General features: G+C 39.3%; 1 protein-coding gene across 1 annotated transcript in view; it reads right to left on the bottom strand.

The window, feature by feature from the left end:
* Positions 1–1,052: 1,052 nt before the first annotated feature.
* The window catches only part of LOC110339478 (zinc finger protein 260-like), a 26,011-nt gene continuing 8,446 nt past the window's right edge, over positions 1,053–18,617 (bottom strand). Inside the window, 4 exon segments of the mRNA XM_040734097.1 lie at positions 1,053–2,341; positions 2,343–4,408; positions 5,593–5,719; positions 7,480–7,573. Coding sequence (XP_040590031.1) covers positions 2,306–2,341; positions 2,343–4,408; positions 5,593–5,719; positions 7,480–7,509 — 2,259 coding nt within the window. The 5' untranslated portion in view covers positions 7,510–7,573 and the 3' untranslated portion in view covers positions 1,053–2,305.

The raw sequence follows: 18,617 nt of genomic DNA, 5'->3' as shown, positions 1-18,617 counted from the left end.
TAGCCTATGGGCTGAAGATGGATACCCCAACGTTACAGAGGAACTTTGGGTGAGTGTCCAGGAAATGAGATGACTCTGTCAATTCTAGTGTTTATATATTATCCTTCTGTGGTCTTTGATGGAGTTGAAGACAGATAGTTATGATTGTAGTTTTCCTTAGTTATGATAACGGATGAGCTACCTATAGAAGTTTGAATTCACAGGGATGAGATGGATGATATTTTCTTTAAATCTCCTAAAATAATGTAACTGTGTTCTTACTTGATAACTGTTCTGTTATATATAATTTGACTATGTTAAAGTTAAGACCTTTCTTTTTGTTTAGACAGAAAAGAGATGATGCAGATGTTCTGTTTATATGTCAAGAGAGCACTGTTGGAAAATAGGGAAGCAAGATAGGTGGGACTAGAAGTCCAGTAGGATTCTGGGTAGGAGAAACACAAGGAGTCAAGATGTAAGCCCCATAGTGGAAAGACGCCCGGAAACTTTTCTCAAGTAATTAACAAGTATGGGATAAATACTTAAGTCAGAGCTAGCCAGTATGAAACAAGCAAGGCCATCAGCTTCATAATTAACACAGTATCTTGTGTATTATTTGGGGACAACAACGCGGCACAGCCCAGACGACAGGCGGAGAAAAACTAAAGGAGCTTGCAAGGAAATGTCTTCTCCCTACAGTAAACTTTATATAATTAACTCAAATACCACAATCATGATGCTCCAGATGACTTATTTCCCACACAAAAGAAAAGTGAACCTGACACATTTACACCCAGAGACAAGAAAGGTATAATATCTCAGTTATTAAGATCATTTAAAATATGTTGTACTGTATCTTAAGAACCCTTGTGAAAGGATCTTAGAATCCCAAAGGAGACACTGACCATAGGCTGAGAAATGCTATGCTATTATCAAGCTCTTGTTTTCAACAAATTTGGAGAAACAATTAGTGAGTTGGGCACATGTTTGTGAAATACAATTCCTAGGGAGGTACAACATGCACATTCATCTACTTGCCCCATCTGGAAAATATAAACAAAATGAAGCTCAACTCGTTGAACTAAAGAGTTTTATTAGAATTGAGTACTGCAGTATGGGGAAGCAGATGCTTATCAGAGCATAAGGGACTCAGACACAGTTGCTGTCATGGAAATCAAAACCAGCTATGAAACAGCTTATGAAAAATGAACACCTGGAACACACTGCATACCTGCATATGTACAAGCTAAAAATATACTTTCTTAATGCTTAAATTATTCTTCTAAGTGTTATGACTTCTCTCAGCTTCTTCATTTGAGTTAAACACATTGAATCCTGTCAGTGCTGGAGATTTCGTGAAGCAGTTTTGAGTGCTGTGGGTCCTGCCCTAATCAGCTTTCTTTAAGAATGGATCATTCTAGTCTCCAGGACACTTACACAACAGCTCATACTTCAGGATTCTGTGTTTCATCTTCATTAACAACTACTTGAGGTTGAACAAATAAAGTTTTAATCAAAATTGGCAAAACTATCGATGATTTCTAAGATTTGAAAATAACTTAAAATTCTTTCACAAATTTGTCATGTTCATGATTCCGTAGTGTGGAGTCTCAGGTGTAGCAAAGGACAGAGTTTAAATGAAGCACATGCAAATTTTTTCCCCGTTAAAACTTTTATCTCCTTTATGAATTTTCACAAACTTTCTTAGACCTGAGAGGCTGGTAAAGTCTTTTGCATGTATATTGCATTTTTAAGTTTTCACTCCTGTGTGAATACTTGGATGTGTAATCAAGATTATTTTTACACAAAATGTTTCTCAGATTGACTTTTCTGGTGGTTGATATTCTTAAAACTTGGGTTTCCCACGGTGTTGAAACATTCCAGAACATATAATAAGAATTGGAAACAACATTAAAGGATTTCTCAAATTTGCTACATTTCTAAGGTGTTTCTATGTATTCTGCGGTGAGTCTAAGACAGCCTTTTCTGCAAAATGATTTGTTACACTCACTACATTTGTAAGGTTTCTCTCCTGTGTGGATTCTGTGATGAGTTCTAAGTTGTTCTCTTCTGTTAAAGGATTTGGCACATTCACTTCAATTGTAAGGTTTCTCTCCTGTGTGGATTCTCAGATGACATTTTAGTTTCTCTTTCTTGGAAAAGGATTTGTCACATACACTACATTTGTATGGTTTCTCTAATGTGTGGATTCTCTGATGAGTTCTAACACGGTCTCTTTTGGTAAAGGATTTGGCACATTTACTTCAATTGTAAGGTTTCTCTCCTGTATGAATTCACTGATTAGTTACAAGACTTTGTTTTGTGGTTAAGGATTTGTCGCATTCACTATATTTGTAAGGTTTCTCTCCGGTGTGGATTCTCAGATGAGTTGTAAGGTAACATTTCTTGGAAAAGGATTTGTCACATTCACTACATTTGTAACGTTTATCTCCTGTGTGGATTCTCTGATGAGCTTTAAGATAATCTTTTGTGATAAATGATTTGTCACATTCACTACATTTGTAAGGTTTCTCTCCTGTGTGGATTCTCAGATGACTTGTAAGATAGCATTTCTTGGAAAAGGATTTGTCACATTCACTACATTTGTAAGGATTATCTCCTGTGTGGATTCTCTGATGAGCTGTAAGATTGTGTTTCCTGAAAAAGGATTTGTCACATTCACTACATTTGTAAGGTTTCTCTCCTGTGTGGATTCTCAGATGAGCTGTAAGATCGTATTTCTTAAAAAAGGATTTGTCACATTTAGTACATTTGTAAGGTTTCTCTCCCGTGTGGATTCTCAGATGACTTGTAAGATACCATTTATTGGAAAAGGATTTCCCACATTCACAACATTTGTAGGGATTCTCTCCTGTGTGGACTCTCTGATGAATTGTAAGATTATATTTCTCAGTGAAAGATTTGTCACATTCAGGGCATTTGTATGGCTTCTCTCCAGTGTGGAATCTTTGATGATTTATAAGATGGTAGTTTGTGATAAAGGATTTGTCACATTCACTACATTTGTAAGGTCTCTCTCCTGTGTGGATTCTGTGATGATATCTAAGTTGGTCTCTTCTGTAAAAGGATTTGCCACATTCACTACAATTGTAAGGTTTCTCTCCTGTGTGAATTCTCTGATGAAGTATAAGACTTCGTTTTGTGGTTAAGGATTTGTCGCATTCACTGCATTTGTAAGGTTGCTCTCCTGTGTGAATTCTCTGATGAATTTGAAGACGTTCTTTTGTGTTAAAGCATTTGTCACATTCAGTACATTTGTAAGGATTATCTCCTGTGTGGATTCTCTGATGAGTTCTAAGATAGTATTTTGTGTTAAAGGATTTGTCACATTCACTACATTTGTAAGGTTTCTCTCCCGTGTGGATTCTCAGATGAGTTGTAAGATACCATTTTTTGGAAAAGGATTTGTCACATTCACTACATTTGTGAGGTTTATATCCTGCATGGAATCTCTGATGAGTTGTAAGATAGTATTTCTTCAAAAAGGATTTATCACATATACTACATTTGTAAGGTTTCTCTCCTGTGTGGATTCTCAGATGAGTTGTAAGACTCCATTTATTGGAAAAGGATTTGCCACATTCACTACATTTGTAAGACTTCTCTCTAGTGTGGAACCTCTGATGATTTGTAAGATGGCATTTCATGGAAAATGATTTGTCACATTCACTACATTTGTAAGATTTCTCTCTTTTGTGGATTCTCTGATGAGTTGTAAGATTACATTTCTCAGTGAAAGACTGGTCACATTCACTACATTTGTAAGGTTTCTCTCCAGTGTGGATGTTGAAATTTCTTTCGAACTTTGATAAATAATTAAAGAACTGGACACACTCTGTACATTTGTCAGGAGTTTCTCTACAATGGATTTTATAATATGTACTGAGTTGTGAAAAATTCAGAAATGATTTACTACAACCATGATGCCTAATAAGGTTTGAGTGAGTCTTGAAGAATTCACATTGCATACATTGCTGTGGATGCTCTCCGCAATCAGTTTCTTTAAGCTTGATTTCTGTATTGGACTCAAAAGATGCATCATACTCTGCATTTTTGTAGTCATCCTTTCCTATGTGAGTTCTTTGATTTTGGCTAAAGATGGAACACAAATACAAAAACTTTACACAATCTTGATATGTGCAAGTTTCATCCCTAGCATTCCCAATGTTGTGTCTGTTGAGGTTTAAGGATTCATTAGAGGCATCTCTGTGGTTATCAAATCTGTAGTTGTTGACTTTTTTGGCATTATCCATTGTGTCACAAGGTGTACATTGGTAGGAATCAGGAATCATTTTGCCAGACTCATTACACGTATAAGACTTCTCTTGAATATTTTCATGGTCATGGATAAAATGTTTTGTGCCTTGGTGCAAGACTGTCTCCCATTTGCCACATAGGTGATGGAACTCTGAAAAATTAGTATAATTTTGAAAAATAGTAATTAATGCATGAGTAACTGATTCAATACCTGATGTTATCTTAGGTTTTCTATGACATATACACTAGTACCTTTCAGGGACAGCACTCTTAACAGAGGAGTATTCTGTTTAATAATCAAAAAATGGATGCTGAGAATCTCCAATTTGATCTACAGTAAATCACAGTAACCAATAATGCCTACTCATTGTTTTTTTTATTGTGTTTTTTTCACTTATTTGACATCTTTCTACAGTTTCCCTTCCTCACAATCTTTGTGTTCCCTCTCCTTGGCTCGCCATCATGACCCCAATAAGTACTCCTCTGTTTGTGTTCAAAAAGAGGCAGTTCTCACATGGATGTCAACAAAGCATGACATACTAAGTTGAGGTGTATCTAAGCTCCTCCCTTTGCTGTTTGAAGCAACCAACTCTGAGGAATATTTTCTGGATACCAATTCAAAGAATTAGGAAGAGGTTTTGATCCCACTGCCAGGAGTTCCACAAATAGACCAAACTAAACAACTGTCTTACAAATTTAGATGACCTAACTCATTCAAGTGAAGAGGCTTCTAGTTCTACATAAACACTGTCCCTTCCAGGTGCTCTGTGAAGGATGATATGAAGAATGATTCCCTACATCTTAAGATTTGAGATAGAGTAACATAACTTGGAATTCATAAACCACATTTGCAGGGAACCTAACTTGTCCTCTCCCTTCTGGCTCTAAATTAGAAATACTAATATCATGCTGTGCCAGTACTAAACATGGCAATCATAAAATAAATTAGTTAGCCACACAACCTTCTTATAAACAACAGCCCTTTCTCCAAAAACTTTTGCACTGTTTATAATAATAGGTGAAGTGTTAAATCCAGTAATAAAATTAAAATATTCTAATTATGATAAGTACGACAATATATTTCCATGCTCTGACAAGTCAATATTCTCTGACTATGAAATGTTCTTTGTATATTAGATAGTAGGTAGAAAGAGATCATAGGCAAGATGTCTTTACTCATCTTGAGAACACAGAAAATATAAATGAAACACCAGTTTCCTTGGTAACCAAATTTTCTTCATTTCTGGGATTTTCTAGTTTCAGAGAGTTTACAGATACACGAAGTAAGGAAATGCAAAGGATGAATCAGGAATTCTATGAGAAGAGAACACTTACCCACAAAAAGCAGATTGTTGTAATTCTCCAACATCACATCCATGTACAAAGCCCTCTGTTCAAAGTCTAGACATTCCCATTCTTCCTGTGAGAAGTCTACAGACACATCCCTGAGTGATAACAGACCCTGCAATGCAAAATTAGCTATTTACCATGCACTGATTCACAAAATGATTTCTTCTATAAAAGAAACCATATGACCAAAGAAGTGATGACACACACCTTTATTCCCAGCATTCAGGAAGCAGAGGCAGGCCAGCCTGGTTGCAGGACAGCCTCCAAAGCCACAGAGAAACCTTGTCTGGAAACCTCCCCCATATCAAAGAGACCTAATGAATTAGAGAGATGTTTGAGATATAGATGAGGCATGTCAATTTTTAAAGGACATGACTTTTCTATAAGTCCTGATGCCTACTCTTTCAAAGACAATGTATAGGTAGACATAGTACATTGCTTACATTAATTTGGTGTCTCTCCTCCATGAATATTCTGATATTTTCTAAGATGTGGGTACCAAAAATTTTGCAAAATGACTAAGTTTGAAAAATTTTGTCTCCTGTTTACAGTCTGCAATATCTTAACGTCCTTTAAATGTAGCTTGATTGCAAGCACACACATGGCACTACAAAACAAGATGTCACCTCAGATCCTTGAGATACTACGCAGCACCTTATAGGCAGGAGTGTTACACACTACACATAATTTTTAGGAAACATGGAAACACATAAAATAATGATACAATTTAATTTTACTAAAAGACACTTTCTATACCATTTAGGGAGTATTGTACTTTTTTTCTCTGTCAAAACAGGATGACATAATAGTCTGGCAATCAGCAACCTTTTAGGGAATACAACACACACATTTGAGCTCTAGATGCAGGAATGTACCTTTATGAAATATGAGTTGATATCAAACAGAATCTCATTGTCATGTTTCAGAGGGTAAGGTTATAATGAGCAAAACTATGCTTTGAATTTATACACCAGTCAACCTCGCTTAATATGGACACTACATGGATGCTGTCTGAAGCTGTGTTCACATGACTATTCCAAAATGCTCAGTTCAGATAGTGAGGCCCAGTTATACTGCTGCACACTCTCTAGAACAAAGAGGTTGGATTCAGGATGCAGAATCCATGGATAAAATAAACTCAGTTTTTTCTTGAGTGTAAGGAGCATAAAATCATTGCATATATCCAATGCTCTAAACAACACATAGAATCAAGTACTTCGTGAAACTATTTAATGAGGAATAATTACAAACATGAAATAAACCAGAAAAGCAGAATTAGATAACATTAATGTTATTTGAATTTTTCTAAAAGTTGACACAAACAATATTGAAAGTAACAATTTCCTGAATAATACTTTAGAATACTTAGAAATATATATGAAAAGAGAGGGATATGTGACCAAGCAATCAGATGAACTAGAAATGTTTTCAGTTACCAAAACAAATGTAAACAATAGAAATTAGAAATAATCTAACTCTTGAGGAATTTTGAATACATTATAGTTTACGCAATTAACAGAAATGAAAATTTAAACCTCTTCATTTCAACTCTATTTTTATTTTCAGTATTTGAGCTAATCCATCTAGCAAGAATGTAGCATAGACATGTATCATTGATGATTACTCCTTTCTTTTTGAAAAATTAGAATATACAGTGTTATATAATGTTACAAGCGTCCACCACCATGAAGACATGGCTCAGAGGTAAGAGCCACTTGCTGTTCCTACAGAGAAACTAAATTTATTTCTCTCTAAACACATGACAATAACTACAATGTATGACTTCAGTGCCCATGGTTTTGAGCTGATCTCAGAGAAACAGGGGCATAATGCATCATGAAGTTTACATAAAAATGTGAACATGACACTGACCTGGGGAGCATTTACCACAGAAGCATCCATTGTTCTTCTGGCTCTTCTCTGAGTGGCTTAGGAGAAAACTTGAGCTCTTGTTGAAATTTTACATCTAGATGTCAAAAATAGGAGGAAACACTATAAAATCAAAATATATACTTTCCAAAAAAGTATTTCCTTCAAATATAAGGATGCAAAGTGCTAAAGGTGAAGGAATGTTTCAAAAAAGATTTCTTGTGAAGAGAGTTGGACATGATGACGGTAGCTAATAGAAAAGTTGATTCTATAAAATTGCAAAACAAAGAGTATTACCAGATGACCATATGGTACATTTCCAGAAAGCTATGTGATTAGGATGAGTGCATTTCCTGAAAATACTTTCCAAATCTACGGAACCCTCCATGAGAGAATTGTTGGAAGCAAACAGACAATGATGCAGAGAGGATTCAACGTCCCCATTAAGAATGAAGACTGCCGGGCATTGGTGGCACACGCCTTTAATCCCAGCACTAGGGAGGCAGAGACAGGCGGATCTCTGTGAGTTCGAGGCCGGGCTGGACCGATAGCCTCCAAACAGTAGTAGGTTTAATAGGATAAACATGGAGAGAAAATATCAAGAGAAATGTCTCTTTGACAGAGGATTTCACTTTAACCGTGAGATGTGAGACCATTTCACATACAGTTCAAATACATGAATAGCAACCAGGAGACAGCTGTTGGCATTCACCTAAACAGAATTTCCTGCACCCACAGTGGGACCAATCAGAGTAGTGGATATGCTTGCACCCACCAGAAAAGAACCTTGCATGACTATCCACCAGGAGTGGAAGACACCCCACCTGAACATACTGGAAAAAGGGACGGGAAGACAATATAAGAATGCATTCAACAGCAGGGCGGTGGTGGCACATGCCTTTAATCCCAGCACTCGGGAGGCGGAGGCAGGCGGATCTATGTGAGTTCGAGGTGAAGCAGGAGAGACAGCCTCTAAAAAATACAGAGAACCCCTGTCTGCTAAAACCAAAAATAAATAAATAAATAAAGAATGCATTCAACAACAGGTAAATCAATATGAGGCCACCAGTCTAGGGACTCTATGACACCAGAGTCTAGTGATTCTATACCAGCAAGACCTCAACATCGCAATACAGATGAACCATAAGAGAATGACCTTACAAATAACTTCTTGAAGATTATGATAGAGAACCAAAAGAAGAAATGAGAAAATCATCGAATGAAATGCCCGAAAAGACAAACCAAAAATTGCAAGAAGTAATTCAATCAGTGCCAGGTTTGAAAGCTGAAATAGAAGCATTTATAAAAAAAAGTCTAAAGTAATGCTGGAATTGGAAAAGATGGGTAAACAACAGTAACTACAGACTCAAGCATAACCAACAGAACACAAGAGATGGAAGAGAGAATCTCAGGTGTTAAAAACACACTAGGAAAAAGAGATTCATCAACCAAAGAAAATCTTAAGTCCAACAAATCCCTAATACAAAATATCCAGGAAAAATGATACACAGCGAAAGGCCAAACCTAAGAAAAATAGGGATAGAAGAAGGTGACGAACCAGAGCTCAGAGGTGCAGAAAATATATATAAAAAAATCATACCAGAAAACTTTCCCAACCTAAAGAAAGACATGCCAATGAAAGGCCAAGAAGCCTATAGGCCGATCGTTGGTGGTGTTCACCTTTAATACCAGCACTCGCAAGGCAGAGGCAGGTGGATCTCTGTGAGTTCCAGGCCAGCCTGGTATACAGAGAGAGTTACAGGACAGCCTACAAAACAATGAGAGAAACCCTGAAAGGAAAAAAAAAAAAAAAGCCCAGAGATGACCAAATAGAGTTGACCACAAAAAGCCACCTCAGCACAAAATAATCAAAACCCCAAACTTAAGTAATATATGAAAGCAAACCTATCAGAATCACACCTGTTTTCTCAATGGAAACTCGGAGAGCCACAAGGTCCAATACTAAGAGAGCACGAATGCCAGCCCGGAATATTATACCAGCAAAGCTTTCATTCACTATAGATGGAGAAAACAAGATATTTCATGACAAAACCGGATTTAAACAATACATACCCACTAATACAGCACTACAGAAAATACAGGAAGGAAAACTGTCACGCCTGCTGCATAGCCTGTGTGCGAGAATGTGCGGAGGGTGTTGGGATTGATGACACAGAGGCCAGTGGGTGGCTTCCAGAAGGCTCCTCAAGAAGTCTCTACTTTATTCTTACACTGGATGGTTATAAATACCCTGACACCAGAGGCAGCGGTGGGTGGGTCAGAAAGAGGCGGTTACACTTTGGAAAAGGACGAGGTCAGGGCTTTCCTGAGGGCGAGCCCTTATCAGGAACTTATTGATCCAGGCACCTTATTGTTTAGTAAACATGTTTTTAGTAAACATTGTCTTACAACTGCCTGCTTCCAGGCTGATGGGAATGTGTGCCTCCGGCCAAGGTCTGTTGTGCCCAGAATTTCCCCCTTTTTTATTTACTAATACGCACTCCTGTTTTAGGTCAAGTAGGGTCACCCTGTCTTATCTGTCATTAGCAGACCTGGCCAACCCTGTCTTAGGCGGGAGGTCTCTTCCCCACAGGTTGTCCATCATCAGAGAACCTCATTCTTAAATCATCTGTAACTAGACTTCATGACTACCAGGATTGCCAAGGGCTGAACTGATCAATACATGATGATGAATATGTTGCCTATGGAACAGGGCACATTTGAAATTGGCATAAAGCCAGAATGCCTACCCTTCCATGTGTTTTCAAATGGCAACACATAGCCCATGCCATTATATTCTAGAAGTATGTGATGTACTCTTTGATTTTGATAATTGCAGTTAAGGATTTTTGAACTTTGGATTTTAAAACATTGTTGAAACTGTGAAAGACTGTGGGGACTTTTGAAGTAGGACTAGATAAATTGTACATTATGATATTGTTCCAGATATGTAGACCAGATCAGACATGCCTGTATAAGTAACTCAAGGTCGAAGTATTTTGGATCCATTCGCAACCTTCTGGACTCATGAAAACAACTTGGTCTCTTCTCCTCTGCTCTTTGGAGCTCACAATACATGCTCTTTAGGATCCAATTGGCTCCATTCTGGTGCTCCTGCTGTTTCTCTGCTGGTCATCCAATCAGTCATACTAGCATTTCCAAAACGCTGGTGTTTCTCTCATTAACTGGGCTATGCTGTCAACAATAGTCTCCCATAGGCTCTCATCATGGTGGTAAGCCTCAAAATCTTTGCAAGACCCCTGCCGTCTGGGACTTTTAACTGCCACTGGGCCTTTACCAATGGTCTTTCATGGCCTCTTACAGTGACAAATGACTACTGTCTTCCATGACCTCTTCACACCTTCACCAACAATATTACCTGGGTGAATCTTACACATTACCAAGTCTGGCTGCCAGCATGAGTTACACGCATGACTGCCTCTGGAATACAATTTCACTGTGCTCTCAGGAAACACTTCCCAGAAGATTTCAGCTCAACGATTAAGGTTGCAACTTAATCACCACTAATTATGTAGCTCAAGTACACCAACATCAATTATCCCATGAAAAGAAAAATTTTTATTTAGTAGTCAAGTATCCTGGTAATAACAGTCAATTGCTGAGTCCCACCTATCCATGATTGTAGAACATTAATGAAAATTGACAAATAGCCCTCGTACATAATTTCATCTTCCATCTAAGCATTAACAAGCTAGGGTAGATCCTTTAATCATCCTTGTGAATTTTCACAAACAAAAGACAAACAAACACACAAACAAAAAAAAACAATATATTGAAAGTATAAGAATGAAAAGTTGTTGTTGTTTTTGAAAAAGGGTTTCTTGTGGAGCTTTGGAGTCTGTCGCAGAACTCTCTCTTATAGATCAGGCAGGTTTGAACTCAAGGAAACTCGCCAGACTATGTCTCCTGAGTGGTGGGATTAAAGGCGTGCAGCACAACCTTCCAGCCGATGAAAACATCTTAATATTGTGTGAAGAGAAAATAGAGATGGGAAATGGATAAAATTCTATTATCTCTTTGTATTAATTTTGACATAGCGTCTTCTAACACCCACAATACAACATTCTGATATTATCCTCAGTGGAAGTCTCTGGAAACATTTTGACTGAAATAGAATCTGGCAAAAACAATTTCATGTCCTGTTTCTACCAGCACTTCCGTCCCTCCCCACCCCTGCCTCACTCCTGCTAACAGACTTGGATCCTCTGCTACTGTCTCCTCTCTTCACCATCCAGGATTCTTTGTTCTGCATCACAGGTGAGCAGGATTGACTGAGCAATGTGAGATTGACTGCACAGAAAAAAGTGATTCAAAATAAAATGCCAGGAACTTTTCCTCCCCCCCCCCAAAAATAAGATGCTAATAGCTTCCACAAGGATACACTTGAAGGAGAGAGAAAAGGTATGAGAAACATCTCTCTTTGAGGATTTCAATTTCCTCTGTGATATGTGAGACTCCCATTCACACAGCTCACACACATGAAGAGACGTTTACTCATGAACCTAAGGAGCACAAAAGGAGAGCTTTCCTTACTCACAGAAACGAGACTGCTGTAAATCTGCATCAGCAGAGCTGTAAAAAGGACTGAAACCCAGAAAATGGCATTCCCACGCCTGCAAGAAGCACATTCCCAGCACCGAAGTCAACAATCCTTGGGATAAAATCAACAGATTGCCCATGTGTGAATGGATAAAATGCTTTTCTTTAACCAAGGTGACCTTATACTGATGTACACGAGTGGTCATAATTACACAAAAGATGCTGTCTAATCTTGGTTTTGTCTATTGCGTTTTCTACTTATAAAGTAATGTGGCCTATTATCCTCTCATAGAGTGCTCACTGCACTTGCTGGAACTAAGCTGTAACATAAGAACTCAGCCTATGAAGACACATCTATAGTTTTTGATTTCTTTTTCCAGGCACTGTTTATCTGGGTAGCTCTGGAGCCTATGGTGGAACTAGCTGTTTTGCACAAAGATGGTCTCAAACTCAGAGAGATCTGCCTATCTCTGCTTCAAAAGTGCTGCGATTAAAGACGAGTTCCACCACGACCTTCCGCTGAAGACTCATTTTGGGAAGTTGTATGTACAGGCCCAAAGGCCCTGTCCTTAGTAAGTAAATAGTTAAACAGGGGAGTTTCAAAGATGGAGGAATTAAAATTACAGGACCTTTAGACTTCCAACAAAGACAAAGAGAACACTGTTTCTAAACCGCATGGAATACAGATGATCTATGAGACTGCTTTATGAATTATTTTATGGCAGAAAAGCCTGCTAAATGTAAAATACAATTAAAAACGTGGCAAGACCCACATCTTGGAATCTCAAACTAACCAACAATGGACAGCTCAAAAAACCAGTAAAACGACAAACAGTTAGTGGTGGCACACACCTATAATCCCAGCACTTAGGCTGGCAGATCTCTGTGAGTATGACACCATGCTGGTCTGAGAGCAAGTTCCACAACAGCCTCCAAAGGTACAGAGGGAAACCCTGTAGAAATATATATGTGTGTGTTTCAGGATACAGTCGTTGAAACCGGGGGACCTCTGAAGTCCAGAGAGGGTGGGCAAATAAAAGAACAGGTAAGTTCCAACAGGTTCTAGGAGGAGAGATTTTTAGTGGGAGGAGGATGAGTAAAATAGGGAAAGGTCATCTGGGAATGGGAACAGGAGAGAGGCAGACAGCAATGGAGGAGCATGAGAGACAATTGTGATGGACCAACACTTTCAAGGGGTGCCAGTGCGGGACTAAGGGAGGCGCCCAGCTTGCAGTGAGTGAAAATGGGCCTCACCTGGCTACAGGGGATGAACTGAGCCACTGCAGTCTCCGCCATCCCAGAAAGGTAAGTGAGAAAACAAACCAACAAATGATACCCACTTAATGGGATCGCAGTCATACCGAAAACGCAAAGGTATATGTAGGAGGAAGCCTGTATGCCGCCATTAGCCATGTGACTTACTAGAGGCGCATACAGATGAGGGAATAAAAGAGCAGTTTACCACACCGATAACCACACCCACTTTAGGCATAACTAAAGACGTATATGTACATAGGCGGTGAACTACGTCACTAGCCAGGACCACTTTTGGGCGTGGCTAGGGGCGTTACGGGGGGGGAGGGAGGCATAAAAGACTGATGAAAGGAAGTCTTGGTCTCTTTTTCCAGATTTCGGCTTCCAGTTGGGCAGCGTAAAACTACTGGGCTCATCTGCGTTACTTGTTTGGTATCTTCTGAGTAATTTCTACAATAAATACTTAGTTTTACTTTCAGTAAGTGTGCCATTTATCGTTACAGCGTCATTTGGAGCATCAGGTATGCACAACAGAAATTTGAAAGCCCTCTCCTTCTGAGCAGTCTCAGTGGACACAGCCCCGCCCCTCCCTCCCGGGTCCTAGCCCCGCAGCTCCTCTGACCTGGGAGGGTCCAGGGCCTTTGGGCTGCGGTTCCCGCCACTGCGCTGCTGATGCTGACTTTTGCAGGCCGCCCACCCCGCATGCCCAGCCACATCTTCCTTGCCTAATATATAACCTCATGTCCCCTGGGTCCAACAGGGAATGGAGAAATTTCCAGTCCCTTCAATTTAGTTCTTGGAGAGGCTTCTCCTGTCTCCACCAAGTACAGCTCAATTATCCTCTAGAGTGGACTCTCAAGTGTAGCTAAGAACAGAGTTTGGTTAAAACACATGCCAAATTTTTCCCTTAAAAACGTTTCTCCCAGTATGAATTCCCAGATGTTTTCTTAGATCTGAGAGACAGGTAAAGACGTTTGCTTGTACATTAGTAAGTTTTCTCTTCCATATGGACACTCGGGGTGATTCTGAAGACAAAAGGTTTTTCATATTATGATGCTGGTTTGAACAGGTGTAGCCCACATGGACTCATGTTTGAATCCTTCGCCCACAGGTAGTGTAGCTCTAGGAGGAGCTGTGACCCCAGGCAAGCAGGGACTGACGTCTCATACATGCTCAAGCCATACCTAGTACACAGCTCACTTTCTGCTTCCTTAGGATCAATACATAGTTCTCTCAGCTCCTTCTCAAGCACCATGACTGTCTGCATGCCACTACATTCCCCATAACAAAGACAGTGGACTACATTTCTGAAACTGCAAACAATCATTGAATGTTTTCTTTGAAAAGAGTTGCCATGGTCATGGTGTATCTTCAGAGCAATACAACCCAAACAAAGATAACTACCACTCTCAGGATTCTCTCTAGAATGAGTTCTGTAATGTATTCTTTAAAAAAATGAGCAGAGGACTGGAGAGATGGCTCAGAGGTTAAGATCACTGACTGTTCTTGCAGAGGTCCTGAGTTCAATTCCCAGCAACCACAGGATGGCTCACAATGAAATGAGATCTGGTGCCCTCTTCTGTCTTGCAGGGATACATGCAGGCAGAACACAGTATACAGAATAAACATTTTTTTTCTACTAATAAGGGTCATTTATCTTTTTTATTTTAATTTTAAATAGCTTGTTTTACATGTCAATCCCAGTTCCCTCTCCTTCCCCTCCTCCCGCACCCCCCCATCATCCCCCCCATCCTCCCACCCTATTGGCAATTCCTTCCGAATAGGGGATATCTGGAGTCTATCATTTAATTCAGGGTAGGGTCCAGGCACTTCCCTAAGAGTCCAGGCAGAGAGAGCATCCCTCTCTGTGTTATGGACACACAATGTCTGTTAGTATTCCAGGGATAAACACTGATCCACTGCTCAGGACCCCATAGGTAGCCCAGGCCTCCTCATTGACTCTCACATTCAGGGGGTCTGAATCGGTCCCATGTTGGCCTCCCAGCTGTTGGTCTGGGATCCAAGAGCTCTCCCCTGTTTGGATCAGCTGTCTCTGCTGGTTTTGCCAACCCATTCTTTGCCAATTTGCTCATCGCTCCTCTCTCTCTGTCACTGGGTTCCCTGGGTTCTGTTCAGTTTTTAACTGTGGGTGTTTGCCTCTGCTTCCATCAGTCATTGGATGAATTTTTTAAAAACGTGAAAAGACTAAAGAATATCTCGCATTTACTAGATTTATAGTATTTCTCTTTTGTACGCATTGTCTGATGTGTTCATGTTGTTTTTCTCTGTGTGCTCAGTGGTTTCACCTGACTGTGGTCCCACAGCACTGCATTCAATATCCTGTTGCTCAGGACTAGGCCTGGTGCGATTTCTGTTCTTGATGTCACTGGCTTGGCCACAGCCACCATATGTAATATTTAACTAAATCTCTATTGTTTTATTTACCAATACAGACTCTGGAATTAGATGTTGGATTGAAAACCTGCCAGTTCAGAGGGCAAGAAGCAACCTGCTCATCTTCCTCTTTGCACAGAGACCAAGCAAAAGAGTGTCCCTCCAATCACCTCAAACCAAAAAGACTGAAAAACTCCCAAGTCACTTCCTTCTCCTTCCTGTGTGTCTATCTGTCTCCCATTCACCTCCATGTACTCTGGCAATTTCCTGTCAACTCGTTCTGAACTTCACCACTAATCCACGTTTGATATTATTATCACTCAGGTGTCAGAGGGTGATCAATTTCCTGCAACATATTCTGAGAGAAATATTTTCTCACATTTGCTGCATTCTCATGTTTCTCAAAGGTTTACATTCTCTTTTGAGTTCCAAGCTTGTATTTTTTGAGTAAAGGATTTCAAGCATTCAAAACATTGTGTAAGGTTTCTCACCTGTATGAGTTTTCAGATGACTTCCAAAAGACGTGAGACAAGTAAAAAGGATGTCACATTCACTATATTAATAAGGCTTTCATCCTGTATGAATTATCTGATGATTTATAAGATACCCTTTCCTGGAAAAGGATGTCACATTCACTACATTTGTAATGTTTCTCACCTGTATGTATTCTATAATGAATTCTAAGCCTGCCTTTCACGGTAAAATGACTTGTCACATTCACTACATTTGTAAAGCTTCTCTCCTGTATGGATTCTTTGATGATACTAAGACAGTCTTTCCTGGAAAAGGATTGATCACAATCACTACATTTCTAAGGTTTCTCTCGAATATAGATTCTCTGATGAGTTCTTAGACTGATTGTTGTGGTTAAGGATTTGTCACATTCACTGCCTTTGTAAGTTTTCTCACCAGTATTGATTTTCTGATGAGTTCTAAGACTGTGTTTTTCACATTCACCACATTTATGTTTGTCACCTGTAAGGATTCTATGATGAAGTCTAAGGCTGCTTTTCTGGGTAAAGGATTTGTCACACTCATTTCATTTATATGGGTTCTCTCCTGTATGAATTCTCTGAGGATCTCTATGTAAGTCTTTCATTGAAAAGGATTTCTCACATTCAATACACTTATAAGGTTTCTCTCCTGTATGTATTGTCTCATTGAATTGAAGATTACATTAATGGGCAAAAGATTTATCACATTAGAGAAACACTGGAGACCTGAGGACTGCACACAGCAGAGCTGGATCCCAGCCAGAAGGGATGCAGCCCACACAGAGACTCACAGCTTTCAAGTCCCAGTTTCCACCCATGGGACAGGGGAGGTGTGGCAAGCCTAAATTCCCATGGCCTGAGCAGACAAATGGAGACCTAAGGACTGCTCACAGCTGATCCAGATCCCACACTGGCGGGATTGAGCCTGCCCAGAGACTGGCAGCTTCCAAGTCCCAGTCTCCTCCAATAGGATAGGATAAGCAAGGGTCCAGACTACCCAGAGTTTGCTAAGGTCCCGATACTAGGATGGCCTTTATTCACAAAAGAGGAAAGCCACCATAAAGTACCTGCTCTCACCCATTGGAAAGGGTCACATACCCACCAGTGGAGGAAAAGCCTCATTCTGCAATGACAGGAAGAAATAATGGGAGGGAGACAATACAAAAACACGCCCACCAAAAGAAAAACCAACATGACACCACCAGAAACTAGAGAATCTACACCCGCAAGAACTGAACAGTCCATTGCTGAAGAAGCAGGTGAGAAAGACCTTAAAAGCAACTTCATGAAAATGATAGAGGCCCTCAAAGAAGATATGAGAAAATCCCTTAAAGAAATGGAAGAAATAACAAATCAAAAAAATACAAGAACTGCAAGAAATGGAGGAAAAGCAATCTATAAAATGCAAGAAATGGAAGAAAAGACACATCAAAAACTTCAACAAATGCAAGAAAGAGAGGAAAAGACAAAATAAAAATTACAAGAAACAATTCAAAAAGTACAAGTCTTGAAAGCTGAAATAGAGACAGTAACAAAAAAACACTTTCTGAAGGGATGCTAGAAATAGAAAAACTTGGCAAACGATCAGGTATTACAGATACAAGCATAACCAAGAGAAAACAAGAGATGGAAGACAGAACCTCAGGTGTTGAAGATACACTAGGGGAAATATATTCATTGACCAAGACGATCTAAAGTACAACAAATCCATAACACAAAATATCCAGGAAATATAGGAAACCGTGAAATGACCAAACCTAAGAATAATAAGTATAGAGGAAGGTGAAGAAATCCACCTCAAAGGGGAAGAAAACATATTCAACAAATTCATAGAAGACAACTTTCCTAACTTAAAGAAAGACATGCCAATGAAAGTACAAGAAGCCCACAGAACAACAAATAGAATAGATCACAAAAGGAAATCCCCTCACCACGTAATACTAAAACCCCCGAACATACAGAATAAGGAATGAATAGTAAGAGTAGCAAAAGAAAAACGCCAAATAACATACAAAGGAAAACCTATCAGAATCACACCTGACATCTCCATGGAAACTCTGAAAGCCAGAAGTTCCTGGATAGATATTCTACAACACTAAAAGAATATGATGCCAGCCCAGACTGCTATCTATACCCAGCAAACATTTCAATAACTATAGATGGAAAAAACAAGATATTCCACAACAAAACCAGATTTAAACAATACATATCCAGTAACGCAGGCCTACAGAAAGTTCTGGAAGGAAGAACCAAACTCAAGGGAGTTAACTACAATCAGAAAAACATAGGCAACAGATACTCTCACCATACCAACAGCCAAAAGAAAACAGGTGGATATCCACATATATTTCCAACACCATCAACTATTCCAAAACAAACAGGAATGAGCAATCAATGTTGATTCATATCCCTCAATATTAATGATTTTAACTCGCTCAT

Source organism: Mesocricetus auratus, unplaced genomic scaffold, assembly GCF_017639785.1.
Source record: "Mesocricetus auratus isolate SY011 unplaced genomic scaffold, BCM_Maur_2.0 Super-Scaffold_100037, whole genome shotgun sequence".
Classification (NCBI taxonomy): domain Eukaryota; kingdom Metazoa; phylum Chordata; class Mammalia; order Rodentia; family Cricetidae; genus Mesocricetus; species Mesocricetus auratus.
The sequence above is the reverse complement of the archived record's forward strand: the minus strand, read 5'-3'. Positions and strand labels throughout refer to the sequence as shown.